The 15,219-nt window shown below is 36.9% G+C and overlaps 3 protein-coding genes across 4 annotated transcripts; 1 reads left to right on the plus strand and 2 right to left on the minus strand.

The window, feature by feature from the left end:
• Positions 1-220: 220 nt before the first annotated feature.
• LOC114519496 (spermatogenesis-associated protein 20-like) lies at positions 221-7,836 on the minus strand. The gene is made up of 14 exons (XM_028539636.1): positions 7,537-7,836; positions 6,838-6,902; positions 3,863-4,017; positions 3,513-3,656; positions 3,166-3,364; positions 2,796-2,926; positions 2,582-2,686; positions 2,297-2,371; positions 1,986-2,195; positions 1,624-1,816; positions 1,381-1,549; positions 1,074-1,279; positions 798-997; positions 221-685 (listed from the first exon to the last, which is right to left on the minus strand). Exons 1-14 carry the CDS (start codon positions 7,827-7,829, stop codon positions 425-427), a joined length of 2,406 nt encoding a protein of 801 aa, XP_028395437.1. The 5' UTR covers positions 7,830-7,836; the 3' UTR covers positions 221-424.
• LOC114519497 lies at positions 4,037-6,634 on the plus strand. Its single transcript, XM_028539637.1, has 2 exons — positions 4,037-4,580; positions 4,804-6,634. The coding sequence occupies exons 1-2, from the start codon at positions 4,292-4,294 to the stop codon at positions 6,339-6,341; spliced, it is 1,827 nt and encodes a 608-aa protein (XP_028395438.1). The 5' UTR covers positions 4,037-4,291; the 3' UTR covers positions 6,342-6,634.
• Positions 7,837-7,990: 154 nt separating the features above from the next.
• On the minus strand, positions 7,991-15,207 carry LOC114519597 (growth arrest-specific protein 7-like). 2 transcript variants are annotated; one of them, XM_028539757.1, is made up of 17 exons: positions 14,222-15,207; positions 13,707-13,897; positions 12,108-12,198; positions 11,614-11,670; positions 11,434-11,489; positions 11,318-11,353; positions 11,142-11,231; positions 10,928-11,025; positions 10,682-10,756; positions 10,519-10,597; positions 10,111-10,179; positions 9,882-9,953; positions 9,686-9,757; positions 9,476-9,521; positions 9,197-9,276; positions 8,922-9,020; positions 7,991-8,797 (listed from the first exon to the last, which is right to left on the minus strand). In XM_028539757.1, exons 2-17 carry the CDS (start codon positions 13,887-13,889, stop codon positions 8,687-8,689), a joined length of 1,314 nt encoding a protein of 437 aa, XP_028395558.1. In that variant the 5' UTR covers positions 13,890-13,897; positions 14,222-15,207; the 3' UTR covers positions 7,991-8,686. The 2 variants fall into 2 exon arrangements, with proteins under 2 accessions (XP_028395558.1, XP_028395559.1); XM_028539758.1 differs by lacking the exon at positions 14,222-15,207 and having other exon boundaries at positions 13,707-13,963.
• Between the last annotated feature and the right edge of the window lie 12 nt (positions 15,208-15,219).

The raw sequence follows: 15,219 nt of genomic DNA on the forward strand, positions 1-15,219 counted from the left end.
GTAATTGGCCACATAAATCTGCGAAAAATTTAAGGGGGGGGTAGGTATGAATCAATTTCGAGGGGGTACACTTTACTCACCTTTTTATCTATTGTAACTTACCATCTTCGTTATTTTGGGGCCCCTCTTCAGCTTCGAAGCGAGTTTGACCCCTCCGGACCTCTCGCCTCAAATAGGAGCCTCTATAGACATTGGTAAACGAGACATTGAGAAACCACGGTTGAACCATGCACTTTATAATTTTCATACAAGTTGCTAGAATCATTATTTACTGCTTACTAAAAATATCTTAATCCATAAACTAGGAATATTTTGCTATATCTACGCAGGTCTACACGATGGTTTAACGACCGAACGACCAAGCTGATTTCCAAAGACTGCTTCTACCATCTACCACCCATTAACACTTTTAGCGTAACACTCGTTAGACCTGTTTCTCCTCCAGAAGTTTCGCTAATTCTTCTTTAGTTGTGACAGGAAGCTTGCAGGCAAAGTTTTCACACACATATGCAGTCGATTTATCGTCCACCTTTTTTAAAGTCTTCAGAACGCTGAGCTTCGACGATAGGAAACTGTTGTCTTTTTCGTTGCATAAAATAAGAATCTTATTCGGATTGAAAAATGAATGAACAGTTTCCAGTAGTTTTTTGGTATCTTCTGTGTCCTTTTCACCGGCAATGATTATCTGTAAAATATGTTAGAATGGTCATAGATTACCAGACAATATCCCTCTTTATCTGCGAATTTAATCCCATTATTGAAGTAAAGAATCCCGATCAACTATAATCAAAACTTACTTGTTTTTGTGTTCCAGTGTAGACGATAAAGGAAGCCATGAGCTGAGGCAACGCGTGTGGCATTTTACTCAGTCTTGGTTCAAACAAAGCGTAAATCTTCGCAGCCTTCTCGCGATATTCTTTCTTATCAAGAAACGAAGACAACCTCATCAAATTTGTGGCAGCGATGGAGTTCCCGCTTGGCTCTGCGCCATCTTGATCTGAGGATAAAATACAAGAATATATTCCTGAAATAATCATTGTATAAAAGCACATCAATTCTTCACTTCTACCAACCTTGCTTCAGTCGAAGTAACAGTTTAGACTGTTCGCCTCCTTCAAAGTATCCTCCAGCCTGATCATCCCACAGCAACTCGTTTTGTCTCTCTTGCAACTGAGCGGCCCATTCCAACCACTGTTCGTCGAATGATGCTTGATAGAGCTCCAACAACCCGTGAATCAGAAATGAATAATCGTCCGAAAAACCATCGACAGGTTTCTCACTAAGCGTATATATAAACACAATAACAGATACACATGCAATGTTTTGGTTTGGGAAAAAGAATGGTTTAAAATAAACAACAGCGCGCACGATATATCTTACAGTTGAACTATTTCCCCATCGTCGCCTTTGTAACAACTTCTTATCAAGCTTCCCGACTCTTTATTCCATAAATGCTTCCTCGTAAACGAAGCAGCCTTGATGGCCCGCTTCAAGTAAACGTCATCCTTCAATATACAACCAGCTTTAGCAAATGCGGCGATCATCAGCCCTGGAAGATAAAACAGCGTGTGATATGAGATCCTGAGAGAAACATACAAGAATACAAAGTGTTTGCATGCATACCATTCCAAGATGTGACCATTTTCGTGTCGAGGTGCGGTTTGGGACGTTTTAATCTTTCTTCAAATAAAATTTCGCAAGATTTTCGTAAGGCATCTTCAGTCGTGGTGACATCTAGTTCAAAATGTTTCGCCGTTTCTTCAACACTGCCGCGGACGATGAGCACATTCTGTTTCTTTAGTTCACCATGAGGGTCCTAAATAAATAAAAAAAGATATATGGCTTGTTTAAAGGCACAGGCTTTCACTGTTCACAGTACAAGCGGACCTGCTGTTAGTGAATACACAAGAAATGAAATAAACACAGCCATTATCCAAGAACTGACGAGAAATAGCAGAGATTTACAAAGGCAAATAAAACTTAACCTGTGAAGATTTCACATTTCCATCGTCTTTGACGCCATAATGTTTCGCAAAAAGTTCTGCAAGAGTTGTCTTAACTTCGCTACTGACAGGCTCTGATAACAACGATTTAATCTCGTTGCTTTCCCAAACGCAAAATGCACCTTCCTTTTTGCTGTTTGATTCAGAGGTTGGCAAGGAATCAGCGTCCTCAGCTGCATAAAAACCACCATTCTTAAAAGAAGAAACAATGAACCAATACAACGAGAAGATATAGAATAAACGAGTGCCTAGGAAACAGTTTGATGTCTCCGTATATTCTAGTTTTCATCTACCTTGTCGCTGAGATCTCGCATAACGTACAGCAGAATATCTTTGGCAGTCTCGGCATATTTTTCATCGCGAGTAATCTTAAAAAAAGAACAAAAAAACTAAACATACGAGAGAGTGGTTAGTTGAATGTCAATACAAGAAATGCGAGACTGCTTGTGTTTCAAGTTTGATCAAAGCTCATGGAATCGTTAGTGTAAGAAAATACTGTAGTATTGAGTAAATATAAAGTTAACTATTCTTCAAATAAGCTAAACGAGTTTCAAACAACTAGATTTTGGATATCTCACTTGATAGGCATTGAGATACGTGTCAGCCAGCTGACTCTGGTCGTAAAGCATCTTCTCAAAATGTGGAACATGCCATTCCGCGTCAGTCGAGTAACGATGAAATCCCTGATAGACAAAAAAAGAAGATGTTCAAATCCGTACACGCGCTGTCTGCTTCAGATGATGCAATTGAAGCACAGCTGTGATGGCATATGGTTGAAATTCAAGACGTTACCTGACCAACATGATCGTGTATCCCTCCATCGTTCATCGCATCCAGAATTCTCAACGTCATCTTCAACGCTTTCTTGCCGTTTTTCGTTTCAGGACACCACGAATGATAGTTCATCAAAAAACTAAAATTACCTAAAATATTTTTCGAGATGAATATAGTGACGATGATGCTTGAAGGTAAAGGAAATAAGTTAAAGAGATTGTTGCAGAATATACAACGAGTTTGAGTTGATTGAGGAGGAGAGAGACTGGAGTTTTATTGCAAGAGGTTGGTTGTTGATTACGTCAGGCCACAACAACAAAATCACGAAAGCCAGTCATTTTACTGTTTGTTAAATTTAACCAAATCTTATTTCTTTTCAAACACATACTTGGTTGCGGGAATTTTGGCGCGCCACCAAATCCGCCAAGAGTTTCATCAAACGAATCTTTCAGCTTCTTGAACAAGCTTTCGATACATTTCGTCTCAGGGGCTTTTTGTTGAGCGCTCATGATCACTTCCAGCTGTTGTTTGATGGCCGTCATCACAATATTTCCTTGCATGCCAAGACGACTTTGATTCTCTTTCCACTAAAAGAAAATAACATTTGGATAATCAGTCTTTTTGCGATCCAGTAAGGAACATTCTAGACGTGTTGATCCAGTGTTACTACAGTGTTACTTGAGAGTTTTAGGTAAAAATAGCACGGGGTTTTTCCATCTAAGAATCGAGTCAAACCTGTTTCACAAGGAACAGTAAAATTGTCTTGAATCCGTGTCTCCCCGTGATATCCGCAGGAGGAAAATAAGTGCCGCCAACGAAGGGTTGAAGATCAGGCATTAACCAAACATTCATTGGCCATCCACCATGACCTGTGGTTGCCTACAGAATAGGAAAGTTTTATAAAGCTTTGTGCTTGTCTTCTCAAGAAGTAAATGACAAGGGCTCCTGGATTAGGAGCTCATACTTTGGGAGGCATGCAGGAGCAACTGGAGTAATCAAGCTTTTTATCTCAAACTGCCTGGGAGAGGAATGAATTGGTTGAAACGGAAGTGGAACAAGAACTGACAATAATAACATAGTTCTACCTGTACAAAATTCATGTACACTCTGTCAACATCAGGCCTCTCCTCGCGGTCGACTTTGATTGGCACAAAATGTTCATTTAGTATCTTAGCGATCTGAACATCTTCAAACGACTCTCGTTCCATGACGTGACACCAGTGACATGTTGAATAACCAACTGTAGAGACATCAATTAAAAATACAGTAATTCAACCTAATTATTCAATTATAATTAAACCACGAAAACGAATTCCAAGAATATTTAGCATCATTCCCTGTTTTTCATTGGCTGGCTTTGATGTAAACCATCCAATAAGCTAAGTGCTTCGTGATAAAGCTGAATTCTTCAGAGCAGCTAATGTTACAATCGAACGTGCCAACAACAGAAACAGTGCGATAAATTTTTACAATATTTTCTTTTGAGATATTAGTTATAACTATCCTTTTTGAAAATGACCCGAGCACTGAAAGAGAACGATCTATTGGAATTGTCGAAGTTGTACGAGACAGAGTTTAATCAGCCTGATCTTCACGACAGAATTTTAGTGTTTGATGTTGTCTCTTCTTTGTCGCTCGGCGATGTCGAAGCAGATGACGAAGAAAGCGCAGAAATCAACAACAAACAGAGTGATATTGAACGGGAAAGCGTCGCAGACGAAATTGAGGGCAACGAAACAAGCACGGATGATCAAAATGAAGCCGGAAGCGATGATTGCGAAATCATTGCGAAATATGAAAATGGTTTGTATTAACTTGTAGTGCTTGGTTGTACGATATGTGGTAAGCTTGATAGAAATAAGGGTGGAGCCATGGAGGTGGGGTAATAAAGGAGGGTTGCGGGTAAAGGAAAGGTTGAGACTAATTAGTTGAATTGATCCAACAGACAAGGGTTGATTCAAAGAGTCTGGGGTTCAAAGGAACAGATTATTATATTACTAACAACTAAATTCACTGTTTGGCACAGGTGGACAAAAAGGAACTAAGATCAATACTGAGGCTGGGATTGTCATTGAGACAATAGAATCCAATCTAAATGAAAAATCGAGATCGAATGTTTGTAGTCACAAGGAAACTGAAAACACAGGAATTTATGAAGCAAATAATCATCCTGAATCTGAAATTCCCAGCAACCAAAATGGAAACTTCAAGAAGACATCCAGTGAGGATCACATTGACAGAGCTTTCAATCCTTCCAGCAAGAAATTCATTCGACAACATCAATTCTACATCCACAGCTCGTGGTTGGCCCTAAATAGCTCATATTTTCGTTCCTTGCTTTTTGGTGGAATGAAGGAATCAAATTCCACAGAAGTTCACATTCAGATCACAGTAAGCGAGGAGCAAGCTCATTTGATGTTATTTGAAGCAATGTACAAGATTGATATTTTAGACAAAGCTAGTGTTGATGAACTTCTTGAGGTTTTGAAACTTTCTCAGAAATATGACGTGAAATTTGTCTTTAAAAAAAGCAAGTATTGTTTACAGGCTGCCGTGGATTCCCTTGACACCTGCAAGCAGATTATGAAATTTATCAAAGTTGATAACATCATCATAGATGTTGAAGATCTTGCCAGCACACTACAGTCCTTTCTTGCAAAAGAATTCAGCCCATTAGATAAAACATGGCAGACAACAAGCTTCAAAGAACTATCTGAGCCTTCAGTGAGATACCTTCTAAGCAGTGATGAACTGGTTGCACACAGGGAAAACACCATCTTTCATGCCTTGGTTTTTTGGATTCAGCAAACAGGAATTGACAAAGTCTTAAACTGTCAAAAGCTCCCGTCATTGTTGTCAGTTGTGAGATTTGAGTTGATCCCTATTGATTACTTGTACAACATTGTGCAACATGATTCTGTTGCAAAGATGTTCACAGATTTCAATGAGTTATATCTAAGAGGGATCACTTATCATGCATTGCCTTCTGACATTCTACAAACCCTGCCAAGTCAATCCCCACGAAAAACACCAGATTCACAAGATATGGTGCCGTACACATGGGTTATACCAGAACAGAAACTGTATAACCTAGCTGAAACTGAACAGGAACTAAAATCACATGAATTTTTTTACTGTGGCTATGAAATGATTTTTACCATCAATAGTGTGAAAACGGCTGATAAAAGATATTTGGGAAATTGTACTGCAGCAGTCAGTGCAACCCTTTCTTTGGAAATTGTGAATCTCAAACAACACAGTGCTGTTACCATTTCATGGCAACCACAGAGTAATGCTTTTCAGTGCAACCCAAATAAACACATATTCAAATATGATCATTGTGTACAATCATCATTGATTTCAACAATCAAACTTTTCAGTAAATTGGAAATTAAATCACCATCAAGTTTTGTGCCAGCTACAAGTACATCACTTTTTGGTTCAACTTCAGTTCCTGCATTTAGCTTTGGAGTACAGGGTCCTAGCACAGCACCCATATTTTCTAGTAGCACTGAATCTACCATAAATGACACCTTGTCCATTGCCATAAAAATGAGACTGTAATAAACTGTGCACATGCTTTGTTATGTGATGAACATTAGGAAATGTATACTTTTTAATTTAAACTGAATGTTATTGTGGACATAGTCTCTAGAACAATTAGAATTTATGATCGAACCACTGTATTAAAATGATTTACAATACAAATTCCAATAAATCCAGAATTCTAGTGATAATTCTACTTGGGCAAGATATTCGAAGGTTGTTTTATTCTGCTATTTTCTTTTCATTCATTGTTCAACCAAAAATCCCACAATGGATATTTAAAAACCCATTTACACTATGCAATTTGTCGTATACAATCCGTACCCCAGCGTATGCGAATGTATGAACACACATATAAATGTGACACTTTAAATTTTAGCCTGAACAAAATTGAATGAAGATTGTGGCATAGGCACTCTTTTCATTAGTCAGAATGATAATTGCCAAAACTTATCCTGTAGTCTAAATAGGCCTTAATGATTACTGCAATGTCTTTCACATTTGCAACTATTACCTGATAAAAAGATGGGTTTCTGTTCCTTTTTTGATTTTTCAAATGCTTCTTCACCCCAAGGATACCTGACAATGAAAACAGAACTTCAGTCAGTTGTTTATTTACAATGTGCTGAACTCCCAAGTCTTTATACTCTAAGAACAGGTACACACACAATAAACTAGTACAAAATTATTGCTTATACCAAGAATAATGTAAGCTTTTTCACCAAGATCTTGGTAATCAGGATTCAGGCATATAAAATCTTTTTCCTGTTGACAAAAGTCTGGCAGCAAATTAACCTTTTAGCTACACCCTAGTTGTGAGTTGATGTGGGGAAGATGTAACATATTAATGTTACATATAAAATATACTAATGTATAGGAGATAACCATGTGCCAGGTTAATCAGGTCTACTTGTGGAGGGTATATTGCACAACTCAGGTATGCTAAGACTTTATAACAAGACTTTATAATTATTCACATCTCTGCAATCTAGCTATGGTGAAATCCATGTTAATAATCCAAAAACCATAATGCAGAACTCTTCAGGAAAAATACCAAAATATTGTGAATATATTTCAAAGCGCCTCACATCAAACAATTTTATACACCTCCTGTATATTTGTTCCCACACAAATTTTGTTACTTAACTTTCACGTAAGTTTGTTTTTGAAATTCAAATATTAACATATAAGTATGAATACGTCAAATACTCACCAGTCTACAGGATTATAAGCATGCTGTAAAAGATACGGTGATCTTTCTTTTAACAAACGGTTAGCCTTCTTCCCATCGTTTGAACTTGTAGCCATATTTTGACGTTTCAATCCTCCCAAGGTTAAGACGTTAAACTTTGTTTTACAGCAAAATGGCAAAGCAAATGAAGTCCTTCCGGGTTCAACACTCACTTGATAATGTACAAATGCTCGAAGAGAGTGCAAAACCTGCCTTTTTGCTTGAAATTTAAAGAAATGTTTATTTGAAAGTTTCCAAATTCTAAGAAAAAACATTGAAAATTTGCAGCATGATTCCCAGCTTGCCAAATACTTCATGTCACAAAAATATAAAATTGTGGGTTCAGAGTAACTAAATAACATACACCAGAAGGCAATGCAAGGGAGATTACATTTATTCAATTTACTTATATATCATAAAAAATTTAATTTTCTGCAAAATTATATATACCCAAATGTTGATCTATGAAAATTATTTGTACAAAGTATAGTTTTTGTGTTGAATTTGATAATTGCATTTACTAGTCTCTAATGAAAATTATTAAATAATATATGAAATATTCTTCATGCCTGATGCCTGACTTTGATTGTAATTTTTTTAAAATTATAACTAAGCCATTCAATTTTCCTTTGATTTACTTGAAGGTGTTGATCAAGTTAATCTCAGCCTGTTTTAGCACTGTTTTATAGTGCTCAAAACTAAGTTTTTAAGTCTGAAGGGAGAACAGATTTCAGCCTTATTTCGTTCACATTTTTTTCTATGAAAGCATCACGCGTCATGCACACGTTTTAGCAATTTTTTGAGCGAAATAAATGCCATCTTGCTAAAAATTTTTTAGGCCCAGCGCTTCAAATACTGATTGCTGAAAATTGATTCTTATTTGCATGTTGGACCTCTATAGTGGCAAATGGAAAACGTTGTAGCCAGGCATATTTTACAAGTAACTACCTATCTTATTTGAAGGCGTTTTGTGATTAGTTTTTTCAAACGTTATCATTTTAAGATCTTTAGAGAGATGATTCCTCTAGTTCACCGCTCTCTTTGTTAGAACCAAACCAAGCACTGAAATGAAATTCGTTTCATGTAGGTGGGGTTGGCTTTAGTAGTTGGGCTAGAGGGAGGGAGGCCCTTGCTACGGCATATCAACCGGCCGTAACGACCCCGTTCCATATTTATCAATGAAATATTTCCTGTCTTTCAAAGCGTCGACCTCGTCAACTTTACTGACAATTTCCTCCATGGCCTACGAAGAGTTGAACTCAATTAGAAATACATTTTTTTTTCACGTTTGCTTTCGTAAAAATCGTATACAAACGACACGTCTGGATATTCATAAAAATGCATTTCATAGCGGCACTTTTCTATACCTTTTCACATATCTCATTCACTTCTTTTCGCAGGAAAACATAAAGCATAATTTGTTTCTTGAGAAAATCGACTCTGTCGACTTCTTGCTTTTCCAAAATCTGTAAAATAATAAATTCAAAGCGACGTTTATAAATTAGGACGTCGGTTCCACGAGACAGCCAGCCTAAACACATCTGACAAACCAGTGTGAAACTGATGCAATATCCAGATATATTAATCTGGATATTTTTAGATTTCCTGGTTGCCTTTGAAGCATGAAAATGAAATGGCATACCGAGCACGCGGAAACCATATCGTCGACCCACTTTCGTTGGCTTGCGTTGTACGTTTCAACAGCTTTGCGATGTCCGTGACCTTCGCATGGAAAAAAAACAATAATTGGATGAACAAAACCAAAATAGATCTTTCTCAAAATGCGGAAAGTTTGATTGGCTTTGCAATCAAAACTAACCAGCCAATCAAAGACCTCCCGCGTTTGACGTCATCGTCACGGGAAAGGTCAAAGGTCTATTACCATGAGAGGAAAGTTTTAAGAGCTGTGAAGATGATTTACCTGCTTGCACTGTCTTCTTCACTGCCTTCTCGTATTTATCCAAGGCCTGGATAAAGGACATTTGGGAAGAAAGATCGTAATACGAATGTAATCTTTATAAACTGCACCATATTTATGACAAATCAATAGATTTTTACTTGAAATAAAGAAACGACCATAAAACATTACGGACACTTCAGATCTTGAACGATATAAGGGTCTGGTCACTACCTTTGAAGATTGTTGTGCAGTTATTTCTTTCTCACCGACAGCCTTTTGCTTCTCCGCAACACTTTCTCGAGCCTAGATTTGAAAATGAATATGATGTCTTATCTGATAGCGATAAAAAGATTCTTCCACTTTGGATGTCTACTACGGAATACTATATTTGACAATTGTAAATCATGTATAAGCACAAACATCTAACCTTCTCAACGATTCCGAATGTCGATGAGATGACTTTTCTGTCCTCGTGAAGTAAATCTTTAAACTGATCATGCTATAAAAATGCAAACCAAAAGATAAAAATATCCACCTATACACTACCGGATAATCTTCTAAATCAAACTATATCTATCTCTTTATTAAGACTGGTTTCTTTTGATTGACTTGAAAGCAAAGCAAAGTAATTTACAGGCATTATAATTTTTGTTCACCTTCTTTCTGTCTGCCTTCTGTTCCTCCGCGTCCTTTGCCTGAATTGGTTTCTGAACTTTATTAACCAACTACAAAGTAAAAAATTATAATGAATACACTTCAGTTCACTGTAGTTGTGACCAGCGATAATAGAGATCGTCGACTGTCTACGAGTGGTGTAAGCCAGGGGATGGTTGTATCAAATCCGTTTAGCTTAAACGGTGCTTAAGTCAAAGTTAAATAACCCAAATACATGCATGTCTCTCTTGAATTAGTTAACTTTAATATTATGCACTGAATATGTAGTTGAAAAGCATCATTGTATTACGGTTAAAAACCTTTATTTTGCTTGTTGAATAAAACGATAGACTTGTTTTATGTTATGAGCTTAACCACAGTAAACTAAACGGGCTTGATTCAAAATCTACCTTAACTGCAAAGGCTTGATGAGCGTTGGCTTCGTCCTGTAGTTTCGCTTTCAGATGTTTCCAGGCTTTTCCAAGAGTTCTTTAAAACAAACCGAATATAAACTCGTCATGAAAGAATCCTCTAGAACTGTCACCTCCCGAGAGAACGAAAGCAATATCATACCCTTCTTCCTGATCACCGTAAATAGACGCTGCGAGCTTCGTTAAACTTTTAGCATAAGCGTCTTCGACAATAGCTCTTGAAAGAAGAACATAATAAGAAGAACAAATGAAAAGAAGAACAAATGAAAAGAAGAACAAATGAAAAGAAGAACAAATGGAAGAAGAACAAATGGAAGAAGAACAAATGAAAAGAACAAAAGGAAGAAGAACAAATAGAAAGAAGAACAAATGTGGAAGTTTTATTTACCTTTCTCTAATAAATTCTGTCATTTCTTTGTTGACTGTTCTGCCAAATGTATATCTGCCAATAAGAATATCTAATCCAGAAAGATCTTCTTTATCATCCTGATCAAGATGAAATACCATCAATTATATCACTGATTACCACACAATTGTCAGCTGTTACAGATCTCATGGTTTCGTCAAAGTTTGTAGCATTCTGAATGGTACATGGTACTTACCCAGAAGTGGTCACAGTAACTGTACTGTCCTGGGTTAAACAATGTCTGCCCATGTCGGGAATCAGCGTGTGGAAATGTCATGAAGTTTCTCTGCAAAAAACAAGAGTTTTATGAGTTTGTAGTAGGCACTGGAATTTCAGGTTGCTTTTTCAGGAAAATATCAACGGTCTACTTACAACAACAGTCGTAGGTCTTTTTGAAAAGCTTGGTTTCTGAATTAGGAATAAAATGTAATAGGTTAAACTTGCTGTTAGAGAAATTGGATGAGAAAACTGAAGATGCAATTCATCACCTTTCTTAGACTTCTTTTATCTTCTCTTTCAAGAGATTTTGTTTTAGCACCTTGAGCTAGAGAAAGATGATCGAAACACGTCAAATGTCATAGTAATGGATCGTGGGAGATATTATGTACCAAAGGCTGAACCTGGAATTAATTGACATGTTAATTTTTTATCAAAATACCCCAGTTTACCTGGCTGAGTTGAATGAACATTGTTATTATTGGTTGTTGGTAATGTCCAAGTTCGTTCTAGTTAAATAATTGAAAATATATTAACAGCTTGATCTGTAGGTATTACCATGGATTTCACTGAGCTAGTAGATAACCAGAAAGTATCTCTGTTAACATAGGGGTATTGGGTAATGGGTATGGGAGGTATTGGTGAATGGGTATGAAAGGTATTGGTGAATGGGTGAGGGGTATTGGTGAATGGGTATGAGGGGTATTGGTGTATGGGTATGAGGGGTATTGATGAATGGGTATGAGGGGTATTGGTGAATGGTATGAGGGGTATTGGTGAATGGGTATGAGGGGTATTGATGAATGGGTATGAGGGGTATTGGTGAATGGTATGAGGGGTATTGGTGAATGGGTATGAGGGGTATTGGTGAATGGATATGAGGGGTATTGATGAATGGGTATGAGGGGAAGGTGGACCCCATATACATGCATTATCTGACACGTACCTTGTGTGGCGGAATTAACATAATATGTCTTTCCTTGCTCGGTCTGAAATGCTGACCAGTTGGGGGGCAGATCAATGCCGTGAACAATTTTCTACAAGGTAAAAAAATGAAGGTAAACATTGGGATATATGATTCCAAGTGCACATAAAGTAGCTTAAGAGGTGTGAATTATGATGGGGATATTAGCAAGTGATATATTATAAAGGCAAAAGGGAAATTCTAATATGCATAATGAATATACTTGGTTTCAGACTGGGAACCAAAGAGACAACGCCACCATTTCATTAGTATATTTATGACTTGGGGTTGATCAACTTCAAATAAGTAAATCTCCAATTAGTACCTCTATTTGTTTCCATATTTTTTTATAATCAACACAGTTTTGAATAGATAAGGATTACTGTAATCCTATTAACCCATCCCAGAAATATATCAGATAAAGCTTATTGTTTATGTTCATATAACCATCAATACCTATATATACTTCACCTAGCAATCTGTTGCAAATATCACAATATCACCTCAATATAACCTCTTAGTATAATATATAACTGCTGAACTAAACTATTATAATGGCCTTTCAAACCACATGTGGCCTTCAATTGACCCCATTCTGTGTGGTACTCTGTTAGTTTTGTCTTGACAATGAAAAAGTATTTAGATTTAAAATGGATTAAAATAGATTCAGCAACTATGCGTTTGAAAAGTTTGAATTATTAATGCTATCCGAAAACCTGGCAGACAAACAACAATTCAAGAAAATTGGGGAAATAATTATCTATTTCCCATATCACGCTGATCAATTAATCCTGTTAGGCGTAAAATTTGGCCAAAAAGACTGAAAACAACATATTATATTTCATATTCTTTATCAAAACAATTCGAAAAAGTTTAGTTTTATCAAAGAAACTGCGTATTCAAACACGCTTTCAAGCCGTTAAAATATTGATTCATTGCGCAGACAATTTGCATTTTATTTTGACGCCAATCTAAGAGGAGACAGGCGCCCATTTCGATAGCCATTTATTGTCTTCTTTGAGATATCTTTTAGGAGGGATCAGTGATTTGACACATTTCGTGCATAGTAACTTTATTTTAATACGTTTGGCGGTAGTTAAAATAAAATAAAATCCAATAAAACCGTTTAAAAGAGTTCCTTATTGTCGGAATATTGTAGCAGGAAGTTACGCATGGTATATTTGTATGTGTTACTACGAATAGTTTCCATTTATTGCACGCAATATTTTAGCGTGTTTACAAATGTACAATAAGTATTTTAAACCGGCTGTAGACGAGTTTAGGGCGCGTTTTCTAGCCTTTTCTTTGCATTCCGAATTAGTCCAAAGCACAAAATGTCTCATTAGAATAAACCGTGATTGTTTAATCAAAACATATCTGTATTATGCAAATATGTGGTTTAGAAATAAAACAAGTTTCCCCTTGAGATATTCGCTCGCTCTTTCTAGAGAAATATAATCCAAATTCCAACCTTATTTGCTAAAGGAATAGAGCTTAATAAGGAAGTGCGTAAAGGGAATATTGCGCCGGTATAATACCTCGCAAAAGCATGCAAAATCTTTTTAGGAACAAGTCTCATACCTGTTCCAACGTCGACACATATGTGGCTGGGAACCATCCTTCAATTTTGGAGTTCTGAACTTCGCCCCACCACCATCCATCTTCACCCTTTTCAAAAACGTTCAAAAGTTGCCCAGCGTCAAATTTCATTCCAGTATTACTGTCGAAAGCGTATAGAGCCCGTGCGATCTCGCAGACCTCCATAATATCGGCTAAATAAAGAGAAATACCAATATAAAGTTTACTTTGGTAAAGTTGATCGCGTTCAATCCTGACTCGCGAATGAATGAACACGTCGTGTACTACACGTTGTATTCGTGTACTCCACGAGACTACTCGATGTTGCGCAATTGAGCCGAAATGGACCTTTTTATCAATTTGGATGCCATTTTAGAGCGCAATACACTGTGGTATACTTGGGGGGAGTTGATGGCTTGTGTTACAGAAGATAGAGAAATGAAAAATAACACATAATTTACAATACGTACATCAGAAATGCTACAACTTCAGTATTAACTAATATTAAAATCGCTTACTTCCAAAAAGAGCCACTGAAATGATTGTCTTCACTAGTTGTATCTTCTGACTTGTTCCGTTTCTCAACCACCTTTCTCTAGCGAGTAATTCTTATCGTAATATCTCGGGGAATAGTTTTAAAATTGAGAAAGCGACTGTCCCCTTGTTATCTATCTATGAATTATGATTCCATATCAGACGATTTAATATTTCCTCCCGAAACAAGTGCAATATGAAAATCATAAAAGGGATGCACTAATATAAGCCTGGATAGCCCCGTCACAAGAGTCTCGTTTGGGTATAAACGTTTTCCCCCTGGTCGAGTATACCATATTATGCCGGTCTTAGCGTTCTTCGCTCACAAACCACAGCATCTTCATAACATCGAAATACGAGGATAACAGATCCACTGTGAGATTTTCTTGGCTTGTGTCCAGGCAGTTCTTTCAATGTTGCTTGCGTCTACATTCCCTATCACCAAAACTCCCTTCTCTTAGTTATGCGTGATGATGAATTCTTGTGTGTCACCATGTTATAAATTATGTGTTACTGGAACCTTTTTCTACAGTTATACCCACGGTACCTCGTTTCATTTTGGTTGTATCAGCAAATCTTGGTAGTTTTCTGTATAAACGAGTTTGGTTTTCCTTTTACGGCCTTCTTAGTTGGCTCCTTGCTTTGAAAGGACTAAAGTCTTCCACTTCAAGCATCCAAAATACATTAGATCATTTAGATGTGACAGGAATATCAAATAATATATAATGGAACAATGATTTTAAGCTATTTTGACCATGCAATGCGTCAATAATGCTTTTAAACACATTACTATCGCCACAAGTAGATAATTTTTGTTCAACAAATTATTAGAAAAAAAACAAAAAAGTTGTATTGAAGAACTGGCTCGTAATGTCTTGAAATCAACGTGTTTTTAAATCACTGGGTTCAGAACTATTTTTTATTCCTAGAACTCCAGTTGATAATCATTTCATCAGATCGAGATCTGCCCTGTGAGATTGCG

This window comes from Dendronephthya gigantea, unplaced genomic scaffold, assembly GCF_004324835.1.
Source record: "Dendronephthya gigantea isolate DGI-Jeju-01 unplaced genomic scaffold, DenGig_1.0 000013F, whole genome shotgun sequence".
NCBI lineage: Eukaryota > Metazoa > Cnidaria > Anthozoa > Malacalcyonacea > Nephtheidae > Dendronephthya > Dendronephthya gigantea.

Bases quoted from the DNA above. Each gene is read 5' to 3' on its own strand.
- LOC114519597 (XM_028539757.1), bottom strand. From the start codon at position 13,889: ATGGAGGTCTGCGAGATCGCACGGGCTCTATACGCTTTCGACAGTAAT. The intron at 11,354-11,433 runs GTGATGAATTGC...TTCCTAATTCAG, and splicing joins ATAAAAGAAGTCTAAGAAAG to AAACCAAGCTTTTCAAAAAG. The intron at 9,522-9,685 runs GTAGTGACCAGA...TCCTTTATCCAG, and splicing joins CTGCACAACAATCTTCAAAG to GCCTTGGATAAATACGAGAA.
- LOC114519496 (XM_028539636.1), bottom strand. From the start codon at position 7,829: ATGTTTTTTCTTAGAATTTGGAAACTTTCAAATAAACATTTCTTTAAA. The intron at 3,365-3,512 runs GTTTGACTCGAT...ATTTTCTTTTAG, and splicing joins TACTGTTCCTTGTGAAACAG to TGGAAAGAGAATCAAAGTCG. The intron at 1,280-1,380 runs GTAAGATATATC...ATATACGCTTAG, and splicing joins GATGGGGAAATAGTTCAACT to TGAGAAACCTGTCGATGGTT.
- LOC114519497 (XM_028539637.1), top strand. From the start codon at position 4,292: ATGACCCGAGCACTGAAAGAGAACGATCTATTGGAATTGTCGAAGTTG. The intron at 4,581-4,803 runs GTTTGTATTAAC...TGTTTGGCACAG, and splicing joins CATTGCGAAATATGAAAATG to GTGGACAAAAAGGAACTAAG.